The sequence below is a fragment of the Rhinoderma darwinii genome, chromosome 1, assembly GCF_050947455.1.
Source record: "Rhinoderma darwinii isolate aRhiDar2 chromosome 1, aRhiDar2.hap1, whole genome shotgun sequence".
Lineage (NCBI taxonomy): Eukaryota > Metazoa > Chordata > Amphibia > Anura > Rhinodermatidae > Rhinoderma > Rhinoderma darwinii.
Genome location: NC_134687.1, coordinates 483,818,657 through 483,838,371, shown reverse-complemented (window position 1 = coordinate 483,838,371; position 19,715 = coordinate 483,818,657). Strand labels below are relative to the sequence as shown.

Genomic DNA, 19,715 nt, shown 5'->3' with positions numbered 1-19,715 from the left:
ACACATTTCCACTACATTCAGCTTAAGTCTTAATTCCAGCTGATCCATCAAGAGACAAAAAAAAATAAAAAAGTACTCTTTAAAAGAAATTTTATTTCACAGAAGGAATGTACAATATATACGTGGCAACATTTGTCATAGTTACTTGTGGAATGTAAATGTTTAAACATAAAAAAAGTTATAAGAGGAATACTGGTAAAATAATAGTCAGACCATAGAAGGGAAGGCAAAGTATCTATTATCCTGGATACTGAAATGATCAGTCTCAGGACATATTTGTAGCCATCCTGGGTGGAAACCTACAAGACCATCAACCAATGCAAAATGAACTGATTTTACAGTCAGCTGCTGAATTGTATAAGATCGCATGAAAAAAAACAAAAAACTGTGATAAACTCTTATAACAACTTCAAAATCAAGCAGCAAGCAAAATATTCCATTATGGTCAGTGACGGCATTCATAAACTGTGGAAATCCCTGGCTCTACAGAGATGAAAAGGCCCAAGATCTATTGTGTCGTCTCCACAGCAGCTTACTTTATGGCAACCGATTAACATTGAGAATAGGAGTCAGTCCGAAATACAAAAAGGGTTAACTGCCTAATGGAATAAATGGCAAAAATCCCAAGCAAGGTAAGTTGTGCTCAATTTTAACACTAAAACATACTTCCGAAAAGGAGACTGTAGGCAGTTCACATTCAAATTTGATAGGAGGATGTAACCTAAGTAACTAGTGAGTTCCCTGCCGGTTATTTGACATTTGCCACGGGGATCACGGATAGGCCAGGCCAGGTTGGATTGATCTGTCCTATTATCTTTCCTGGAGACGGGCACGAGTATGGTAGCATCTAGCCCACCACCACTAAACTAATATGCATGTGTAGAACATAGAGCTCAATAGCTGCCGGCTGAGAGATCATTTAGCCAATGTCCATTTAACATGTACTGCTGCCTAGTTTCTGCAGGTTACGCCAAACTAATATCAACGATGGCTGCTTGTTCAGCGAAGCCAAACTATTTTATGTGTATTGACAGTTATAATATGCCTCCAGCAAAAGACAGACTTAAGAGTATGTAAAATCGCTGCGTGTTACGCCATTCTCAGGCCAGTTTTTTGGGGTCCATTTTTGCACGGTAGAATTGCAGAGTCCAGGAGTTGCAGCCCTCTGTAATGTGCCTAAGGCCAAAACGTGGCATTTAGGATACTAGAAAGATCTCATGACAGTCAGTAGAGCGATCATTTAAAGTTGCCTGTCAGTGACAGAATTAAAAATAAGAAAAGACAGCTGGCAGGCAGATTTCTTGGCACAGAACTGCCATTCTCCCTCTTTTGGCAAAGGAATACTTATATTTAAAGAAACACTTTCAAGTTATTTTAATAATACAGAACTCGCACCTGACATAAAACTTATCACCATTGAAAACATAACAGTAAAAAAAAATCCTGGTTTCTGTGAGTCAGCACTTTTTGATGAAATCGTGAAGGCCACAGACATGTAACAAATGTGATTTTCATTAAAACTATTCTATTCCTATTAATCGTGACAAAGCTCAGAATTTGTATCTGTAGTACCGAGAGCCAAACAAGTCACCGTCACAGCCATAACAGCTACATTTTAATATAAAGAATAAAACTTAACCAGTGGATTTCTCATCCAACAAACGATGGGGGTGCAACGCAGTCAGATCCTGGCTCCGAAGACCACACATATCCAAAAAGAGAAACACGAGAATAGAAAACTAGTGTCCTTTATTCACTCAAGTCACGATGCTTCGCGTCTTGAGTGACTAAAGTTTTTCTATTCTCGAGGGCTGCAGTTTGTTTGTTTTTTAGCTCAATTATAAGGCAATATAGCAGGGACTGAAGAAAAAAAAATTTATATATATATATATCATACACACGCACACACACACACACGCAAATACACTGTAGAGATAAAGGCCTGATATTTTTTTTAGTGGCCGGACAATGACCTCCATAGACATCAACCGAAAACAAAAGGTTAAAAAAAAAAGTTTAAGGGGCACAGCTGTAGGCCGTTTCCCCCACGCGCTCCTGCTTAAACACAGCTCCATTCAAACTCCTCACCGCAGTCATGTAAGTGGAGAGGAACGGGGGACTCGGAACCCCTGTTCTTGTAATCTGTGGGTTTTCTCACCAAATACATTTAAGTGTCAATTGCCAATTAGCAGGGTCGTGGATACCTGGCATAGTAAACAGAATCTCTTCCGGCTATGTATAGTGTGATAAGACATATTACAAGATTAACGCTGATAAGCCACATAAAGGTGCATATGACCTACAAACCATTGTGCCAATAGAGTGCTACAGATTTCACCAACTAATATTTTTATATATAAGAAGTCATTGTTCATTCTCACTGCCACTTTCTTGCTGCTATTACAGCAGTTCAAGGCATTCGGAAAACCATTTTTTGTGCAACAATTTAAAAAAAAAAAAAAAAAGTCTGAAGTAGTGCTTCAATAATGCAGATCCCATTACTATCTGCTGTAAAGATTGACATTTTGCACCATAATTAAAAAATAAACTAAAAAACTAGGATAAAAAGAGAACAACGAGCTCTCAATCATGGCGGAAAATATAACGGATCTTTGTGAGGAGCAATGAATTTTAAGACCATTTTTATAGTCTCTTCACATGATAGATCCAGCTATTACTCAGAATCTTCCAATCCATAGTTTAACTTTTCAGGGAGACTTTTAGTCCACTGCGCTCGGAGTTGTTTTATTTCTTCCCCAAAAAGATCATGAAGCTTTGTGAAACTGTACCGATCTTCAGGAACCTCAATGGAGACACTCTGTTCATTTGCACTAATGCCAACCTGCGGATAATGATCGGATACCAAGGACCGGTGTCGGACTCGGTCTCCTTCCAACAACCATGTTGCATCTTTGCAGCGTGGCCCGTTGATATAAGACAAACCGTTGGGCAAGTCTGACAAACTGCTATTCCATGGGGCACAGCCATTTTCCTTTATAAGTGACCTATCCTGGATGTAAGGCAATGCTGGGCAGTGGAGATTAAGACTTGTATCTGTAAAAGCAGGAGTCCCACTAGAAGAGTCCTGGCCTTTCCGCATTTCCAGAAGCTGTTGTTGCAGTTCTTTCACCACAAGCCGGATGTATTCAAAGTTTGCCCTGGAAAGAGCCTTTACCCAGGATTCCATAGTGCTATGGCTATCCGCAGCAAGAATATAAGCACGGGATTTGGAGTAGCCAAATCGAATTGCAAACGCAAACTCTTCTGTAGACTCGCACAGTTCCACCCTGCACCCTTCCAGTATAATAACTCCAACTGGTTCTCTACTTTCCTGATTGTCATAGTAAAAGAGCATGTTACCCTTCAGCACAAACCAACGTCTGTGATAGGAGGCATTGCGCTCCCCCTTCTTGAATAGAAAGCCACTTTTGTCTACTGGGGAGTTGCAGGAGGCATAATACACCAAGTTCCTCTCGTTTAGCTTCATGTCTTTGCGTATGTCGAGCCCTTGAAGACACAATAAGAGGTTAGAACCACATACTTTAAGGTGATTACACAAAAAAAAACTTTTTTTCTTTAAAACAGTGGACAATGACTATCAAGTTATACGGTCATCTATCATTATCAATATCTTGTTACACCCCATCAGATTGAGAACGGAAGCTCGCCACTACAGATACTGCACTACAGCAATTCACGTTTGTGTATGTTTCCTTTAAAGTTTCCATAGGAGCTCCAAATCCCCTGTTTCCCATCACACTAGAGGTAATGAGAACGTTCGGGCTGCTCTTTGGCCACTTGAAGGGCTTGCCCCAGACAATAAAGAAAGCCCTAATGAATTGTGAGAGCAAATAAAGTAAATTGTATATGATTTATGTTGCCTCTCCTCCTTACTATGCTGCAGATGTTTGTGGGCGGGACATGTCAAAAAGGACGAGAGAGGGAAGAGAGGAGAGAGAATATGTAGATATATTTTAGTGTCATATATATATATATATACACACATATACACACACACACACATCACGCTCAGTGTCTCAGGTGGCGTCTACAATCACTATACAGAGAAACAAATCCGAAATAGATATAGTTACATATATATTTATACGATATATACATACTGTACAGAAAGCAAACAAAAGAATTGAGGCAGCACTCCAAAGTAGTGGATGAAGGCTTGAGAAAGATCCCAGTAAGCCAGATCAAAACATTGCCTGCCTGTGGGGTGAATAAACACCACATTTTTCATCCAATACTTTGGAGTGCTGCCTCAATACTTTTGTTTGCGGTCTGAGGGCTCTAAGGGTATGTTCACACACAAACTCAAAAAAAGTCTCAAAATACGGAGCGGTTTTCAAGGGAAAACCGCTCCTGATTTTCAGACGTTTTTTGAGCAACTCGCATTTTTCGCGGCCGTTTTCGGTACCAAATTTTTTCCTTTTAAGCCACGCGTCCAGCTGCGCAATGCCCACCTGAATTAGCCCACAGTACCATACTCCCATAATGCCTCCCCATCATATAATCCCATAGAAACCCCACTATAGTTGCCCCCCCACACAGCATAATACCCTATAGCTGCCCCCATACAGTATAATAGCCACACAGATGCTCACTTACAGTATAATGCCCCCATACAGTATAATGCCCAATAGTGCCTAATAAATTTTTTTTATAAAGTACATACATGGGCTACATTCACACGACATTCAAAAATGGGCATTAAAGAACTGATCAAGTGTCAGGCCTCATGCACACGACCGTATTGCCTTTGCGATCCGCAAAACCACGAGTCCGTTACGGTTAGCAAAAAACCTGTGTTGTGCATCCGTGTGTCATCCGGACACACAGATCCATAACAAATCAGCAGTATTGGTGAATCCGCAATGTAAAATGACTTGTCCAGAGTTTTTGCGGGCCGGATTTGCGGCCCCCGCATTGATCCGTGTAAATGACGGTCATGTGCATGGGGCCATAGAAAAGAATGGCAAAAATGCAGATAAATTGCAGCCACAAAAATACTGTCGTGCGCATGAGGTTGGGAGGTAGGATGACACACACAGTATGTATGTATGTATGTATGTATGTATGTATATATATATATATATATATATATATATATATATATACACACACACATACACACACACACACACTTGATATAACCCAGTGGGCCAACACCAGCAGATGACATGGCTCCCCAAACCATCACTGACTGTGGAAACTTCACACTGGACCGCAAACAACTTGGATTGAGTGCCTCTCCACTCTTCCTCCAGACTCTGGGACCGAGATTTTCAAATGAAATGCAAAATTTACTTTCATCTGAAAACAGAACTTTGGACACTGAGAAACAGTATACGTCCACTGTGTTATATCAAGTCCAGAGTCAGCACAGCGTCTACCAGGAAATTTTAGAGCACTTCATGCTTCCCTCTGCTGACAAGATTTAGGGTATGTGCACACGATAACTGCAATTACGTTTGAAATTACGGAGCGGTTTTCTGGAGAAAACAGCTCCTGAATTTCAGACGTAATTGCATGTACTCGCGGTTTGCGGGGCGTCTTTTATGGCCGTAATTTGTAGCTGTTCTTCATTAGAGTCAATGAAAAACGGCTCCAATTACGTCCCAAGAAGTGTCCTGCACTTCTTTTGACGAGGCTGTAATTTTACGCGCCGTCTTTTGACAGCAACCCGTAAAATGACAGGTCGTCGGCACAGAACATCGTAAAGCCCATTGAAAGTAATGGGCAGATATTTGCCGACGTATTGAAGCCGTTTTTTCAGACGTAATTCGAGGCGTAAAACGCCTACATTACGTTTAAAAATAGGTCGTGTGAACCCAGCCTTATGGAGACGCTGATTTCATTTTCCAGCAGGACTTGGCACCTGTCCACACTGCCAAAAGTACCAATACCTGGTTTAATAACCACAGTATCATTACGCTTGATTGGCCAGCAAAGTCGCCTGACCTAAACCCCATAGGGTATTGTCAAGAGGAAGATGAGACCAGACCCCACAATGCAGACGAGCTGAAGGCCGCGATCAAAGCAACCAGGGCTTCCATAACACCTCAACAGTGCCACAGGCTGATCGCCTCCATGCCACGCCGCATTGATGTAGTAATTCAGAGTCCCCCAAACTTTTCCGGCTCGAGGCACCACAGGAAAAAAAAAAAAAAAAAAAAAAACTCTCAGGGCACCCCTACCAAAAATTGTTTACAAAACGACAAAAAATGGCTAAAAACAAGCACTACACTCTTAGGGTATGTTCACACATTTTTTTTGTAAGGCAGAAACTAAAAATCTGCCTCCAAATTCATTTAGGAATTTTGAATTGACAGAGTTGTTTGACTTTTTTTTTTTTTTTTGCTGTGTTTTTTGCCCACATTTTTTTTAAGCTGTTGAAGCAAATGCAAAAATCGCAGACAAAAAAGCACCAAACGAGCGCCGCAGGTTTTTTCTGCCTCCTATTAATTTCAATGGGAGGTCAGAGGCGGAAACCACTCGAAGACCATCAGCCCCCCACTCACGGGAAAATGACCCCTCAGTAAAGACAATAAGCCCCTTCCAGTAAAGTGATCATCAGCCTCAGCCCCCCCAGTAAAGTCACCATCAGCCTCCGTCCCCCCCAGTAAAATGTCCATCAGCCCACTCCAGTAAAGCCACCATCAGCCTCAGTCGAGGAGGTATAAGAGGAGAGAACTACAACTACCAGCATGTCCAGGCTGTTATTATGGGATATCAGAGGACATTACAGAGAGGAGGTATAAGAGGAGAGGACTACAACTTCCGGTATTCTGGCTCCATTTCTCACACAACTGCTAACAAAGTAAAGAAAAAAAATACTTACCCTGCCCAGCGTTAATGGCTCCTCTCCCTCCGTCAGGCTTCCAGTGGGAAGCGGTGGGCGGAACTCGTAACAGACGTCCGCGCGTCACGTCTGCTACGGGGGCGGAGCTTGTGGCAAAAAAAAGCTGAGTGCCGCGGCACCCCTGGACGGCTCGCCGCTTGGGAACCACTGCAGTAATTCATGCAAAATTAGCCCCAACCAAGTATTGAGGGCATATACTGTACACACTTTTCAGTAGGCCAACATTTCTCTATTAAAAATCATTTTTGAATTTGGGCTTATAAAATATAAAAATTTTCTGAGACTAAATTTTGGGTTTCATTAACGGTTAGCCGTAATCATTGACATTAAAAGAAAAAAATGCTGGAAATAGATCACTCTGTGTGTAATGAATCTGTATAATATAGTGTAGCTAAACGTTTGACAAACTTCTTACATGTCATCGTGACATCAGAAGTTCGGATTGGTGGGGGTCCGAGCACTGAGACCCCCACCAATCACTAGAACAAAGCAGCTGAAGCACTTGTGTTAGCGCTCAGCCGCTTTGTCTCTGTTCGGCTTTTTCCGGAAAGCCAATGTATCGCAGTACGGGCTCATAGACTTTCTATTGAGTCCGTACACGATACATTTATTTCCGGAAAAAGCCGGACAGACACAAAGCGGTTGAGCGCTTCAGCTACTTTGTTCCTGCGCTTGGTGGGGGTCTCAGTGCTCAGACCCCCACCAATCCAAACTTCTGACATGTCACGATGACATGTCAGAAGTTTGTCAAACGTTTAGCTCCACTTTCATTAAAAACGTAATTTATTTCAGTAATTATATTCTAATTCATTGAGAAGGACTAGTGTGTTTGAACGCGCGCGCGCACACACACACACACACACGATAACCAGCGCGAGCGCAGAAGAGGGGTCGGAAGTTCCGGCTCATTCAGTCATGGACGAGCTCAGTATCTTGCCTGCCCATGTTGCACGCTATGATAGACGAGGGCAGCGGAGGATAGGATGTTCTGCACCGGGGGGGGGCCTGGCTTGCTGAAGCTGCCGAAAAAGCAAGAAGGGCTAAAGCCATTATATTAGTAAGTGTCTTGTTCTGCCTCCAGGCTCAAATTAAATGCCTTTAATAGTAAAGTGGCCAACCCCTTTAATGAACAAGATATTGTATCAGTCTTCAGTAAGCACCCCCTAGTAGTGGCGGCATGCAGCAAGAATTGTAGCATTGGCACACTGCGGTACGGATTGCTGAAATAACCATATGACAGTGAATACCTCTCCTGCAAAACTAATGTGCAACAGAGGCTTTAGGCATTGTATGGTTGCCTCGGAATCAGTGCTGCCGAATCTGCCAGCTACATCTCCCTAGAGGTAGGCTTTAATTCTGAAAGCAACTGATTTTGAGCTCTGTAGAGGAAGAATAGATATATTGTGGAATTCATAAGAACAGTATTGGACTTATTTGGTTAAAAAAAAATTTGTTTAAAAGGGGTTTTACCCAGAGTCGACAATCATCACCTATCCAAAGGATAGGTGATGATTGTCTGATCGCTGGTGACCCCACCATTCACAAGAATGGATGGTCCCAAAACACCCATTCCTACTCACTGCTCCATTCAATGTCTATAGGGCTGACGAAAACAGGCAAGCGCTGTACTTGGCTGTCCATCAGGCCAATCAACTTTAAATGGAGTGGCATCGCACATGATTAATCGCTGCTTCATTCTATGTCCTCCTCACTGAGGGCAAGCAGTGAGGAACAGGGGGTTTGGGACTCCCGTAGGTGGAATAGGTGGGGGTCCAAGCAATTAAACAATTATCACTTATCCTGTGGACAGGAGATATCTGTCGACTCTGGGAATACCCCTTCAATTAAAATCTACACCACACGTAGCTGAACCAATGAAAAATCATAGAATTTACCCTAGGGTAGGAACGCACACAGCGTAAACACTGCGAATTTTTCACAACAGATTAATTGCGGAAAGTCCGCAGTGTATTACAGTAGCAGCAGTGTGGGCGAGATTCCAACAAATCTCGTCCCCACACTGCGGAAAAATGCCACTGTAAAAACTGCACATAAATTGACCTGCGGTGCGGTTACTTCAACCGCAGTATGTCAATTAATGCTGCAGACATGCAGCTCTTCAATGCGGGTTTACCGATTGAATTTAATGGGGTGCTTAAAGCCGCAAAAAAGCAGTGTGTTCCGATATTTGCGGCGGAAACACAGCCATGCGCCGCAAAAAAAAAAAAGTTATACTTACACCGGAGCTCCCAGCTCCTTCTCCAGTCCGGCCTCCATGGATGATGTTGCAGGCCATGTGACAACTGCAGCGTCACATGGGCCTACAACGTCATCAAGGGAGGCCGGAGCGGACGTCAGAGGAGGGGGCAAGTATGTTGGGATCATTTGCGCAGCGGAATGTACGCCCGAAATAATGCACCACAGTGTGGTGCGGGATTTCGGATGACAATCTCTGCGGTGTTCAGGCCGGATACGCTGCACAGCTTAGCGCAGTGTATCTGCCCCAAATACGCTGTGTGCGTTCATACCCTTAAAGAGAACCTTTCACCTGGCCATACATATGCAGCGGAGTACAGCATGTAATGGGCAGTGTTGAATAGACCCTGGGGCACTTGACATTTTTTTCCTATCCTCCTCTCCGCCGTTATTTAGATATGGGTGACGTTATATTTGGCGCCCGATATTCAAATAACCCCCTGAACTGTCAATGGGGAATGTAATTGGCATGGGGGCGTGTAACATCGCTGCAACACTGTCCAATCAGCTACGGACAGTGTCACAGCAACGGCTGAAGAGAGGAGAGCGTGTGCGCAAGTGCAGCTCAGAGCTGTGCAAGCATGCGCGTGCACGCTCTCACTCTTCAGCTCTCGGCAGACAAGCTGAACAAGACTGCGTGATCTCTCGCAAGAGATCAGTCTGGTTTGCAGAAAGCTGAAGAGAGTGAGAGCGTGCGCCCAGCTCCGATGGCGAAGATACTCCCGCCGCCACGGAACAGAAGAAGAATTCACATTCTTCTTCTCCTCCTCTTCTGTTACGTAGTGGCGGCGGAGCTGCGAGCGCGCACATACTCTCTCCATCTCTTGCTGTGACACTGTCCGTAGCGGATTGGACTGTGTCACAGCAATTTTACACGCCCCCATTGACAGTTCAGGGGGTTATTTAAATATCGGGCGCCAAATATAACGGCACCGATATCTAAATAACTGAGAAAGATATTATTTTATTTTTTTTATAGTGAGACAGGGTTTGTACAGACCTAGCCATTACATACTGCACTCTCTTTAATCTGTGTGTCAATATTGCAAGATGCTATCAGGTGGCCCTGTAAATATAGAAGAAGGTGTCCGTTGGCAATAGAAATGAATGGATCAGTATTTTTATCCGCAATTATTGTCCGTAATGGAGTGTGAGGTGCGTGCCAATATACAGAGCTTTACTAGCCTATTCTGCTGCCTTAAAGAGGCTCTGTCACCACATTATAAGTGCCCTATCTTCTACATAAAGAGATGGGTGCTATAATGTAGATGACCGCAGTGCCTTTTATTTTAAAAAAAACGATCTATTTTTACCACTTTATTCGCGATTTTAGATTTATGCTAATGAGTTGCTTAATGCCCAAGTTGGCGTATTTTTACTTTAGACCAAGTGGGCGTTATACAGGGGAGTGTATGATGCTGACCAATCAGCGTCATGCACTCCTCTCCATTCATTTAGTCAGCGCATAGGGATCCTGCTAGATCCTTATGTGCCGTCTTATAGTAACACATTAACAATTCTGAAGTGTTTAGACAGTGAATAGACATTCCACGGGATGTCTATTCACAATCTCTGCACTTCTTTACTCTTTCTGTGGTAGTTACAGCAGAGGAAGCGTAATCTCGCGAGATTACGCTGTAGATGACAGGTTACAACGAGATCACGCTTCCTCGGCTGTAACTACCATAGAAACAGTAATGAGGTGCAGAGATTGTGAATAGAGATCCCGTGGAATGTCTATTCACTGTCTAAACACTTCAGTATTGTTAATGTTTTACTATAAGACAAGCACATAAGGATCTAGCAGGATCCCTATGCGCTGATTGGTCAGCGTCATACACTCCACTGTACAACGCCCACTTGGTCTAAAGTAAAAACATGCCCACTTGGGCACTAAGCAACTCATTAGCATAAATCTAAAATCGCTAATAACGTGGTAAAAATAGATCTTTTTTTAAAAATAAAAACCACTGCTGTCACCTACATTATAGCGCAGATCTCCTTATGTAGGAGATAGGGCACTTATAATGTGGTGACAGAGCCTCTTTAAAGGAGCCTTTTCCTAACTATGGCTTAGCTGAGCATACGCAGTGCACTTCCATACAGTGTATTACAACTTGCTTGTTTATTTATCCTATGTGCACTATTGTCCAGGATACACTGCTGCAGTCTGTAACAGCATGAAAAAATAAACACAGCACTATGTGTGGTCTGTCTGAAGGGCTGTCCAGTCCTATACAAACAAAGCAGAATCACTGTATAATGAAAAGTTCTGCAGTTTCAATTCCTCACCATTGTTGCGATCACAGTTCGCATTACTGTCAGTGGCTGGAAAGAGAGCTGCAGTTTGTTACAATGTATCAGTCTAGACCAGGGGTCTCAAGCATGCAGCCCGAGGCTGTCACCTGCGGCCCACGGGACACAGAGCCACTAGTATAGGCTCTGCTCCGGGACTCTGTGGAATTCCCTGACATGTCTAGGGCTTCCCCAGAGCTGGACAGTGATGTCGGGAGCACAGCTGGAGTCCCAGTAACTAATGCTCTGCCCGGGACGCAAGCTCTGGGGTTGCCCCTGACATCTATGTCCATATATGTATGGACAGTGATGTCAGGGGCTCCTCCAGCAGAGGAATCCCCCGCCAAAGCGTTGGTAACGCTCTAGCTGGGGATTTCACTCCTAGAGGGAGCCCCAATGGAGCCATCTACTGGGCGGGGGGTGTCAATGTCTACAGAGGGCACTGCGGCAGCATCTACAGAGGGCACTATCTAAAAAGGGGGTGCCTAATCTTGACATTTGTGTGTCTGCCAGACGAGCCGCCGGACTGCATTTAGCGACACTTAAACTGGATTGTTGAAATAAGCACGTGGAGTAAACTCACAAATTTCCGTTACGTTTAAACATAGCACTATTATTATAATGTAGTATTGTTATAGTAATGTTGTATTATAGTAATGTAGTATTATAGTAATGTAGTATTATTATAGTAATGTAGTATTGTTATAGTAATGTAGTGCTGTTATAGTAATGTAGTGCTGTTATAGTAATGTAGTATTGTTATAGTAATGTAATATTATTATAATGTAGTATTGTTATAGTAATGTAGTATTGTTATAGTATTGTAATATTATAGTAATGTAGTATTGTTATAGTAATGTAGTATTGTTATAGTATTGTAATATTATAGTAATGTAGTATTGTTATAAATAATGTAGTATTGTTATAGTAATGTAATATTATAGTAATGTAGTATTGTTATAGTAATGTAGTATTATTATAGTAATGTAGTATTATTATAGTAATGTAGTATTATAGTAATGTAGTATTGTTATAGTATTGTAATATTATTATAGTAATGTAGTATTGTTATAAATAATGTAGTATTATTATAGTATTGTAATATTATTATAATGTAGTATTGTTATCGTAATGTAGTATTATTATAGTAATGTAATATTATAGTAATGTAGTATTGTTATAAATAATGTAGTATTGTTATAGTATTGTAATATTATTATAATGTAGTATTGTTATCGTAATGTAGTATTATTATAGTAATGTAATATTATAGTAATGTAGTATTGTTATAGTAATGTAGTATTGTTATAGTATTGTAATATTATAGTAATGTAGTATTATTATAGTAATGCAGTATTATTTTAGTAATGCAGTATTGTTATAGTAATGTAGTATTGTTATAGTAATGTAGTATTGTTATAGTATTGTAATATTATAGTAATGTAGTATTATTATAGTAATGCAGTATTATTTTAGTAATGCAGTATTGTTATAGTAATGTAGTATTGTTATAGTAATGTAGTATTGTTATAGTAATGTAGTATTGTTATAGTAATGTAGTATTGTTATAGTAATGTAGTATTGTTATAGTAATGTAGTATTATTTTAGTAATGCAGGATTGTTATAGTAATGCAGGATTGTTATAGTAATGCAGGATTGTTATAGTAATGTAGTTTTGTAATATTATTATAGTAATGTAGTATTGTTATAGTAATGTAGTATTGTTATAGTAATGTAGTATGGTTATAGTAATGTAGTATTGTTATAGTAATGTAGTATTGTTATAGTAATGTAGTATTGTTATAGTAATGTAGTATTGTTATAGTAATGTAGTATTGTTATAGTAATGTAGTATTATTATAGTAATGTAGTATTGTTATAGTATTGTAATATTATAGTAATGTAGTATTGTTATAAATAATGTAGTATTATTATAGTATTGTAATATTATTATAATGTAGTATTGTTATAGTAATTTAGTATTATTATAGTAATGCAGTATTGTTATAGTAATGTAGTAATGTTATAGTAATGCAGTATTGTTATAGTAATGTAGCATTGTTATAGTAATGCAGTATTATTATAGTATTGTAATATTATTATAGTAAATGTAGTATTGTTATAGTACTGTAGTATTATTATAGTATTGTAATATTATTATAGTAATGTAGTATTATTATAGTAATGTAGTATTGTTATAGTATTGTAATATTATTATAGTAATGTAGTATTGTTATAGTAATGTAGTATTGTTATAGTAATGTAGTATTGTTATAGTAATGTAGTATTGTTATAGTAATGTAGTATTGTTATAGTAATGTAGTATTGTTATAGTAATGTAGTATTGTTATAGTATTGTAATATTATTATAGTAATGTAGTATTGTTATAAATAATGTAGTATTAGTATAATATTGTAATATTATTATAATGTAGTATTGTTATCGTAATGTAGTATTATTATAGTAATGTAGTAGTGTTATAGTAATTTAGTATTATTATAGTAATGCAGTATTGTTATAGTAATGTAGTAATGTAGTAATGTTATAGTAATGCAGTAATGTTATAGTAATGCAGTAATGTTATAGTAATGTAGCATTGTTATAGTAATGTAATATTATAGTAATGTAGTATTATTATAGTAATGCAGTAATGTTATAGTAATGTAGCATTGTTATAGTAATGTAATATTATAGTAATGTAGTATTGTTATAGTATTGTAATATTATAGTAATGTAGTATTGTTATAGTAATGTTATAAATAATGTAGTATTGTTATAGTAATGTAATATTATAGTAATGTAGTATTATTATAGTAATGCAGTATTATTATAGTAATGTAGTATTATAGTAATGCAGTATTATTATAGTAATGTAGTATTGTTATAGTAATGTAATATTATAGTAATGTAGTATTGTTATAAATAATGTAGTATTGTTATAAATAATGTAGTATTATAGTAATGTAGTATTATTATAGTAATGCAGTATTATTTTAGTAATGCAGGATTGTTATAGTAATGCAGTATTGTTATAGTAATGTAGTATTATAGTAATGTAGTATTGTTATAGTATTATAGTAATGTAGTATTGTTATAAATAATGTAGTATTATTATAGTATTGTAATATTATTATAATGTAGTATTGTTATCGTAATGTAGTATTATTATAGTAATGTAGTAGTGTTATAGTAATTTAGTATTATTATAGTAATGCAGTATTGTTATAGTAATGTAGTAATGTTATAGTAATGTAGTAATGTTATAGTAATGTAGTAATGTTATAGTATTGTAATATTATTATAGTAATGTAGTATTGTTATAAATAATGTAGTATTATTATAGTATTGTAATATTATTATAATGTAGTATTGTTATCGTAATGTAGTATTATTATAGTAATGTAATATTATAGTAATGTAGTATTGTTATAAATAATGTAGTATTGTTATAGTATTGTAATATTATAATGTAGTATTGTTATCGTAATGTAGTATTATTATAGTAATGTAATATTATAGTAATGTAGTATTGTTATAGTAATGTAGTATTGTTATAGTATTGTAATATTATTATAGTAATGTAGTATTATTTTAGTAATGCAGGATTGTTATAGTAATGCAGGATTGTTATAGTAATGCAGGATTGTTATAGTAATGCAGGATTGTTATAGTAATGCAGGATTGTTATAGTAATGCAGGATTGTTATAGTAATGTAGTTTTGTAATATTATTATAGTAATGTAGTATTGTTATAGTAATGTAGTATTGTTATAGTAATGTAGTATTGTTATAGTATTGTAATATTATAGTAATGTAGTATTGTTATAAATAATGTAGTATTATTATAGTATTGTAATATTATTATAATGTAGTATTGTTATAGTAATTTAGTATTATTATAGTAATGCAGTATTGTTATAGTAATGTAGTAATGTTATAGTAATGCAGTATTGTTATAGTAATGCAGCATTGTTATAGTAATGCAGTATTATTATAGTAATGTAGTATTATTATAGTAATGTAGTATTGTTATAGTATTGTAATATTATTATTATAGTAAATGTAGTATGGTTATAGTACTGTAGTATTATTATAGTAATGTAGTATTATTATAGTAATGTAGTATTGTTATAGTATTGTAATATTATTATAATGTAGTATTGTTATCGTAATGTAGTATTATTATAGTAATGTAGTAGTGTTATAGTAATTTAGTATTATTATAGTAATGCAGTATTGTTATAGTAATGCAGTAATGTTATAGTAATGTAGCATTGTTATAGTAATGCAGTATTATTATAGTAAATGTAGTATTGTTATAGTACTGTAGTATTATTATAGTATTGTAATATTATTATTATAGTAATGTAGTATTATTATAGTAATGTAGTATTGTTATAGTATTGTAATATTATTATAGTAATGCAGTATTTTGTTACAGTAATGTAGTATTATAGTAATGTAGTATTTTGTTATAGTAATGTAGTAATGTTATAGTAATGTAGCATTGTTATAGTAATGTAGTAATGTTATAGTAATGCAGTATTGTTATAGTAATGCAGTATTATTATAGTATTGTAATATTATTATTATAGTAAATGTAGTATTGTTATAGTACTGTAGTATTATTATAGTATTGTAATATTATTATTATAGTAATGTAGTATTGTCATAGTAATGTAGTATTGTTATAGTAATGCAGTATTATTAGAGTAATATAGTGTTATTATAGTATTGTAATATTATTATTATAGTAATATAGTATAGTTATAGTAATGTAGTATTATTATTATAGTAATGTAGTATTGTTATAGTAATGTAGTATTATAGTTATGTAGTATTATAGTTATGTAGTATTATAGTTATGTAGTATTATAGTTATATAGTATTATAGTTATATAGTATTATAGTTATGTAGTATTATAGTTATGTAGTATTATAGTTATAGTAGTGTAGTATTGTTATAGTAATGCAGTATTATTAGAGTAATAGTGTTATTATAGTATTGTAATATTATTATAGTAATGTAGTATTGTTATAGTAGTGTAGTATTATTACTATAGTAATGTAGTAATGTTATAGTAATGCAGTATTGTTATAGTATTTCAAATAACTAATTGATTACTTTCAAATTTAATACAATACAAAATTATTGTTAATGCGGCCCGTCAACTTCCCATTTTTTCCATATGTGGCCCACTTACCCGGCCGAGTCTGAGACCCCTGCTCTAGACCATGCTCTTAAGCTAAACACAGCAGCCGCAGCACAAAGCTCTCCAAGGACAGTTGATAGGAGCAGAAGGAGCACGAGCACGGCAGTAGCCTCTTTGTTGATATGATCAATGAGGGTCTCAGCACCCAGACCTCCACCGACAACAACTTCTAGTTATGTCCCTATAAGGCTACATTCACACAGGTTGGATTTGCCACATTATTTATTTTAAAGCGCCATTAATTCCAGGGCACTGTACATATGAAAAAAAGGGTTAAATACATAACATGAGACAATGAAGGTAACAGGAATATAAAGGGGTTGTCCAGTGTTCATTTGTAGAATAGGAAATCATAGAGTTTCGTAATATACATGTAGTAGAAATCCTGCTCACATACAGAATACTCGTTCCAGATAACTGCGCTGTGTAAACAGGGCAACGATCAGTCGATGAACGAGCAAACGCTCCGTCATCGGCCGATTGTATCGTTTCTGAAGCCCATCTCCCTGTGTAAACAGCGAGACACGCTGCCGACATGATAATAATGTATGGGGAAGAGCGATCCGAGTAACGAGTCGTCTCGTTGATCGGCGCTCGTTGTGACGGCCGGTGTAAAAGGACCCCAAGCGTGGAGCCAGTAACTGTGACTGACAGATCTTCTAAGGGAGTTGAGCGAGATGGAGAAAGATTATGAATTTAGTTTTCCCCATGTTGAGTTTATGGAGCGGGAGGAGGATAACGCAGTTAGACACTGGAGAGCAGAGAGGTGGCATCTGGACCAGCGAGGTAAATTTGTGTCGTCACCATAAGAGTGGTACTGGAAGCCATGGGATTTTATGAGCTGTCCCAGGCTAAGGGTGTAGATAGAGAAGAGCAAGGGTCCCAGGGCAGAGCTTTGAGGGACACCAAGAGAAGGCGAGATGGTGTGCGAGGGGGAAGCACAATGTTTGGTTGGGGAGGTATGAGGAGATTCTGAAGAAGGCCAAGTCTGTGGTGCCAAGGGATGAGAGGATTTGTAAGGCTATGTTCACACGCTTACTAAAAAACGCATGAAAATACGGAGCAGTATTCAAGGGAAAACAGCTCCCGATTTTCAGATTTATTTTTTTTAGCAACTTGCGTTTTTTACGGCCGTTTATGGAGCTGTTTTTCTAGAGTATCAATGAAAAACGTCTCCAAAAACATCCCAAGAAGTGACATGCACTTCTTTTTCGCAGGCGTCTTTAAAAGCCGCTTTTGGAAAACAAGGCGTAAAAGAACGCTGTATTTCCCATTAAAATCAATGGGCAGATGTTTGTAGGCGTTCTGCTTCCAATTTTTCAGCCGTTTTTTGGGACGTTTACGGCCCAAAAAAACGGCTGAAAATAGCCCGTGTGCACATATCCTAACAGGGGGGAATGGTTGATCGTGTGGAAGGCAGAGGACAGGTCTAGAAGAAGGAGCAGAGAAACGTCGTGAGGTTTTGACAGGGACCAGATTAGTCATTTTGGTCAGGGCCGTTCCAGTAGAATGGTGGGCTCGCAAGTCACATTGTAGGTGGTCAGAAAGAGTTGGATGAGCGGAGGATACGGTTCAAGGCGGACATGTTGTTCAAAAAATTATGAAGCAAACGGGAGTAGTGAGATGGTGTGATAGGTGGACAATGGAGGACAGTCGAGGGTCGACTTCTAAAAGTGTAACTAAACATTCAACAAACTTCTGACATGTCATAGTGACAGGTCAGAAGTTTTCATTGGTGGGGGCCCGAGCCCTGAGACCCCCCACCAATCACTAAAACGACACGCTCGTGCGAGTTCTCAGCCGCTTCATTTCTGTTTGTCTTTTTCCGTGAATTAAGGTGTCGGAGTACAGGCTCAATAGAAAGTCTATGAGCTCGTACTCCGATACATCGGCTTTCCAGAAAAATTCAAACAGAAACTAAGCGGCTGAGCGTGCACAGGAACGCGTCTGCCGCTTCGTTTTAGCGATTGGTGGGGGTCTCAGTGCTCGGACAGACAGAGGATTAGCAGTTTAAGGTTCGGTTAATCTTTATGTGGAAATCTGCCGACTTTTCTGCGTTGAATACGTGTTGATAAGCGAGAGGTTAAGTATTCACGCGGATTCTAAATCCGAACTGAAAATTTCCATGACATGTTAACATATTCAGCTTTCCCATTGAAACACAACCCATGTGAACATAGCCCAACACATCACAAGTTGTGACATTACAGTGTCCCTTCAATGACAGACATACATATATATATATATATATATATATATATACATACACACACACACACACACACACAAGTTCTCTGACTTCGTTATGACAAGTACTTAGGAGGAATCAGTCATTTGCTCCAATGTTCCCCCTGTAAACTCCACACTATGGCAAAAGAGAGTTTCCATCTGTATCAGCAGAAAGCAGATTGTGAAATATCCGGCCAGGAACTCTGCGGAACATCTGCCTATTACGTGCGGCCACATACACAGAAGAGAGGAGGTAAATAAAACATATATATATATATATATATATATACACAGGACAGATATCACGTTACATACACAGAGAGCGCGGCGCCTGGCTCATATCCAGTCATATCCTTCTCCAGACTCCTCCGGGTAAGCGCAGGTGTGTGGCAGCTCATGCCCGCTGTGTAGCCTCAGCATCTCCGCTCTGCCAGCGCTCCCATTGTCCGCACCGCAACCTATGTCTATCCCAACATTTCCACCACCCTGGACAGGAAATGGATCGGCACCCAGACCCCTCCCGCTCGCGGCTGTAGCTCCGCCCTCTAGCGGCGTGGACTCTGCCTGCGTGTCCTTTCCAAATAAATAACATGAGAGGAGGCTGGGGATATTCCCGGCTAAATGTGGGTGTCCCGGCTCTGAGGTGACGCTGGCGGAGTGTGCACAGCACTACATGAGCGCGTCCCCCAGTCTTCTCATTACTAGTATTGCATAGGGGGATTCTGCCATGTTGGCATTATCGCCACTGATTTCCCGGTTTATTCTTCCCTCCCTGGAATGTCAGCATTAGGCCCCCTGCGTTTTTTCAGTATTGGTTTGGAAACGGAAAATCTGCAGCATATAAGGCTA

At 38.5% G+C, this 19,715-nt stretch overlaps 1 protein-coding gene across 1 annotated transcript; it reads right to left on the bottom strand.

Moving 5' to 3' along the window:
* Positions 1 to 102: 102 nt before the first annotated feature.
* On the bottom strand, positions 103 to 19,352 carry PHETA1 (PH domain containing endocytic trafficking adaptor 1). The gene is made up of 2 exons (XM_075854771.1): positions 19,182 to 19,352; positions 103 to 3,507 (listed from the first exon to the last, which is right to left on the bottom strand). The coding sequence occupies exons 1-2, from the start codon at positions 19,204 to 19,206 to the stop codon at positions 2,675 to 2,677; spliced, it is 858 nt and encodes a 285-aa protein (XP_075710886.1). The 5' UTR covers positions 19,207 to 19,352; the 3' UTR covers positions 103 to 2,674.
* Between the last annotated feature and the right edge of the window lie 363 nt (positions 19,353 to 19,715).